Source organism: Arachis ipaensis, chromosome B04, assembly GCF_000816755.2.
Source record: "Arachis ipaensis cultivar K30076 chromosome B04, Araip1.1, whole genome shotgun sequence".
Taxonomy (NCBI): Eukaryota; Viridiplantae; Streptophyta; class Magnoliopsida; order Fabales; family Fabaceae; genus Arachis; species Arachis ipaensis.
The window spans coordinates 41,731,409-41,736,846 of NC_029788.2; the positions used below are offsets into that span (position 1 = coordinate 41,731,409).

Sequence of the window (5,438 nt, forward strand, 5' to 3'; positions counted from 1 at the left end):
ATGTTTCTTCTACTAAGTATTAGAATATTTCTTTTTCATACTAAATGGATGTTCTTTTATATATTTTATAAATTTTTTTATATACTAAGAATCGGGATTGTTGGAAGTTCCGTGATCCCCTCTCCTATTTCTCGAACGTATCATTCAGAATTTTAATTTGGGGTGAGAAGCAATTAATATCAAATATTATAAATTAAAAACAAATAAAATTAATTAAATATAATTATAAATTAGTTAAATTGTTTACTTTTTGGCTGATCACCTCTTAGTTCCATATACTTTTCCAATCGAATCTAGTTGGTTCGATTTATTACTGTTACTATAAATACATGCTAAATTGAATCCAATTGATTCGATTTACATTAAAAGAGTGTAAATCAAATCTAATTGATTCGATTTACATAGAATTATTTAGAATATACTTGTAACGAAAATTAAAATAAAACATTAACATAATTTTAAAACTAAAATAGTTTATTAGTATGTTTTACCCTTAATTATATATCTATTAATCAACAAAATAGACTAGGAATTGTAACTTCTTAACTTAACTTATTCAATTTTAGTTTGGTATTCGACTTCTAGTTTTCCAATTCCTTCTAGACTGATTTCTATATATAATATATATTGTGTTTGTTAAAAAATCATTATAAAATTTTTAATATATTTCTAATTAATATTCAAAGTATCATTAATATCATGCATATACCAAAAATAGAGAACTATACAATACAAATAATAAGCACAAACTGAACAAGCCAACATTATAAGAAAAAAATAATGAAAATAAATAAGAGTGGTAAGGTGTGTGGTTTCTTATTAGAATCGTATGATATAAGGATGAAAAAGGTCAATATGATTGTAACACTGCGTGCATTGCCGATTAGAACATTTAAAGCACATATACAAGTGTGCCATGGAATCGGCTACATTGCATTACAACAATTATTACTTTGCTTTCATTGCATGGGGACCTTGCTTCTCTAAGAAAAAAGAGGGAAACATAACCAATATTATTCTCTTAGCTATGTGTTTTAGCTTTCATTACACAATTACTGATCTATGAGGATGAGAGAACAAAGTGTCTTCATTCTTCAATCAATATACTTTTTGAAATGTTGTGTTACACTCTCTCTTCTATATTAAAGATAAGTGTTTTTTTATTATTATTTTTTAGAGAAAGAATCTGTTATGTAAGTCCAGTTGATTTACCGTGTCGTCTATCGATATTTTCTTATTATACATAATGAATTTTATTAATTTAACTATTAAATTTCAATATCTCATTAAATAAATTAATTGAATAAAATTTTATAAAATTTATCATTGATTTGATATTTTGTTGTAATATTTTATTATGAGAAATATTAAATAAACAAATTTTTATAATTAAATCTAATTAATTTTTTTTGTTATGTCTCTGTTTTTTCTTATTTTTTTAATTAAAATTTTTAACCATTAATCTTTAAACTACTAAATTAACTTAATTGAACTTAGTTATCAAAATGACTTAATTATTATGACGTCATCTAATATTTTCGCTTTATTTTTATATATATTGTAGTTGTAAAATTAGAATTGAATACGACTATTAGATTACACATTTATTGATATCTGGATTTCTAAAATTTTGAATGGTTATCATAATAATATATATAACATAATTTTACATTTGAGTTGATGAAATTTATCACCTCAATGGTATAAATCAATAAGACTTACACTTAGTGTAAATGAATCCTCTCTATTTTTCTATTTTTCACAATTATTCAATTCATTACTCGTTCAATTGTAAAGGAGAGAGGGTTGTAGATAATTTGATACATTCATATAAAATTTATATAAATACACTCTTATTAAAACCAAAACTGTTACTTATTGAGTTATTGAAAATAAACCTCCACGTTCTATACGGCAACGTTTTTCCAAACGCTGGTAATTCATTTTGCAGCAGTTTAAAATTGTCGTTAATTTCTATAAAAACTGCCACTAAATTTCATTTTTTTGTAGTAATAATATTATAAAAAGACTATTTTTAATTAATATTAATTAATTTTTTTTAAATTATTTTATTTATCTTAAATTTTAAAATTTTTAAAAATAAATATTTTTAAAATTAAAAAGATTAGCTAATATATTGACTAATTAAAAATTAATCTCTTATATACTTTCTCTATTAATTAATGATAGCACGTAAAATCATAAGGAAAGAATCACGTCATGTTGGTAGGAATAATGTACTGTGAGGCACATAATCATAATAATCCTGCTAATGATGCGCTGATGGAGCAAATTGTTCGAGGGAAAGTTGAAAGTTACAAAGTGATGATGATGATGATGATGATTTGATTTCATTCTTCATCAACTTTGAACATTGATGAGAGAAGAGAGAAGACTCCATTAGTCAAAACTCGAAAGTGATTTTGGAGATTCAAAGATAGACAAATGAAAAATGTTGTGGGGCCTTAATATCATTTATTTTTTGTGGTTATAAATGATATCTATCTATTGCATATATCCATGTACATGTTTGAGTAAGAGGCAGTAGTAAATTTTAATTGGACAGTAGCTAGTATAGTGTTAAAAGAAAAAAAGAATCATTTATAATTAGGTTATAATTATTTTAACGCACTAACAATATACGATTATTCAATTATATTTATGTATTTAGATTATTTTTAAATAATATATTTAAAAGTTATTTGNNNNTTATACCATTATACCAAACAGGTAAATGAAATGTGAATTAAGGACTCAATTAAGTTACCTCACATACACAACGTTTTGGCATATACAACACTATTATTTTCTTTTCTTTTCAATTTCTGAAACTATTATTGTATGTTTATTTGTTTTTATCCTTTTGTACTTTAGTAAACACAGGGTGCGATCTTGTTTTTATTATAGCGGTCTTTGTTTGTGTTGATGAATGGGGTAGGTTGAGGAACTCTCAAATAAAAAGGAACCAAACCATTTCTCTCGAAACCCACATATATATACATACCCCTTACCTTAGATAACATATACATACATCAACATTATTATTATTATTATTATTATTATTATTATTATTGTGTTATTCCTAATGGAACATAACAATAACAACAATATTATTTTGCATTCTCATTGTGTAGAAGTGGCAATGGAAGAAGTGCACCATGTTGTGGCTCCACCACACAAGAGCACCTTCCAGAAGCTCAAGGCTAGGCTCAAGGAAACATTCTTCCCTGATGATCCTTTGAGGCAATTCAAGGGACAACCTTTGAAGACCAAATTTGTTCTTGGAGCTCAATATTTCTTCCCTATTCTTCAATGGGGTCCTAATTATACCTTCCAACTCTTCAAATCTGACCTTATCGCTGGCCTCACCATTGCTAGTTTGGCCATCCCTCAGGTTAGGCACTTTGCATAGTCCAAATGTTCTTTCTGTCTCGTAAACTATTTCTCCTAAAAGCCTAATAAACTTTTCCATAAAGCTACATGTAAATTTGACACGTGTTTTTTCTTTCTATTTTTTTTTTAATGTTTGAAATGTAAATAATGTACACTCTCATTTTAATTTGTGTATTATTCACATAAATAATTTTAAATTGAAACTAAATTTTTATTTAAAATAATATAATAAAGTGTAATCAGGATTGAATTTTAGACATTTTGTGTTTATATATTTTTTTTATTGAATTATGGATTTTCCTTTTGTTATTCAGGGAATCAGTTATGCAAAGCTTGCAAACCTTCCTCCAATTGTGGGACTATGTAAGTGTATTATTATTGATTCTTGTTCCGCACAAGTTGTGCTATGATGGGGGGTGAGTTGTTATGTTATGTTGGTTGATTTTGGCATATATTTTTGTTGTTGTTTATTTTAGATTCTAGCTTTGTTCCGCCACTTGTTTATGCTGTGCTTGGAAGCTCAAGGGACCTAGCTGTAGGACCAGTTTCAATTGCTTCTCTTGTTCTTGGATCCATGTTGAGGCAAGAAGTGTCTCCAACAACAGACCCTCTTCTCTTTCTTCAGCTTGCTTTCACTTCTACCTTCTTTGCTGGTCTCTTTCAAGCTTCTCTTGGGATTCTAAGGTTAATACATTAATTAATAATCACTTTTTATGTTTATTTGCACTTTTCTTCCCTTTTTCTCCTTTTAATTTCAATTACAATTACTAGAGTTATTACTTATCACTTATTTAGACGCACAAAATTATTATAAGATTTTTTTTAGTAAGATACACACGTGTCTGTCATGTGTTTTGTCAGACACGGTAAAATATATAATTTTAATTTTATAAAAAAATAGTAATAATTATTACATATAATTAGTAGTAGAGATTAAAAAAATATTACAAAATTGATATTTTGTTTTTTATTTTTAGTATATAGATGAGTGTAAAATGTTCAGGGGGTCAAAATATTTCTGAAATAGTCCAATTAATTGTATTGCAAATCGTTATAGTAGGATTATATTATTATATATCATATCATAAACATAATATATAATAATTATTGGTCTTGTTATCTTTAGTAATATTCTTTTCATCTTTCCAAATTTCTCAATTATACTACCATAATTATATTTAATGCAGGCTTGGGTTTATCATTGACTTTTTATCAAAGGCCATACTTATTGGTTTCATGGCTGGAGCAGCTATAATTGTTTCACTGCAACAACTTAAGAGCCTCCTTGGAATCACACATTTCACTAAACAAATGGGCCTGGTTCCAATTTGTTATTTATTTACAGCTTTTATTAATCAATTATACCATTAATTTATATTTAAATATTTTACTTGAAAAATGATTTTAAAATAATCCATTTGGTTTTAATTATATAAAAAAATGTTCATATTTATAATATAAGTACATGTTTTTGGGATATTTAATACTTTAGGTTTATTTGGTAACAGGATAACACTTAAAGATATTGATAGTTAACCTAAGTATTAGTTAAAAATTTCTCTCTGAGAAACATATGTAACTACCTTCAAGTCCAAGAGTAGCAATAAGACAAGGCCATTAAGACAACGTTAAAAGATGAAATCTTCATGGAAGGAGAAATCAAACACCTGTTTGCTCTTCACTTCAGAGTTCAGGCTTTAATTCCTATGACCGAATTTAAACATGCCACAGTGGGTTCAGAGTCACGGATTCCGTAGTAACCTCTGAGTTCAATGCATTTGCACTTTTGTTCTCTTCTTGAGAAAAATATATATTTAAATAAATTGGGCAATTTTTTTATGGTAAATAAATTTGGCATTGGTCATTTTATTAGAGTTAAATATGTTTTGAAACACTTTGATCACCGTTACATATCACTTATCAATAACGAACATCACACTCAAGAGTTAAGACTTCATGAGATTTAAATTTATTCTTTGTCAACTAAGATAACTACAGTTGTGTCTTCAAATTTTTCCTTAGACAAAAATATTTACAAACACTTA

At 26.7% G+C, this 5,438-nt stretch overlaps 1 protein-coding gene across 1 annotated transcript in view; it reads left to right on the forward strand.

The window, feature by feature from the left end:
* LOC107639253 (probable sulfate transporter 3.3) overlaps positions 3,059–5,438 on the forward strand; it is a gene marked incomplete in the record, with an annotated part of 6,203 nt that continues 3,823 nt past the window's right edge. Inside the window, 4 exon segments of the mRNA XM_016342733.2 lie at positions 3,059–3,394; positions 3,708–3,756; positions 3,870–4,077; positions 4,581–4,713. Of these exon segments, the coding sequence (XP_016198219.1) occupies positions 3,086–3,394; positions 3,708–3,756; positions 3,870–4,077; positions 4,581–4,713 (699 nt within the window).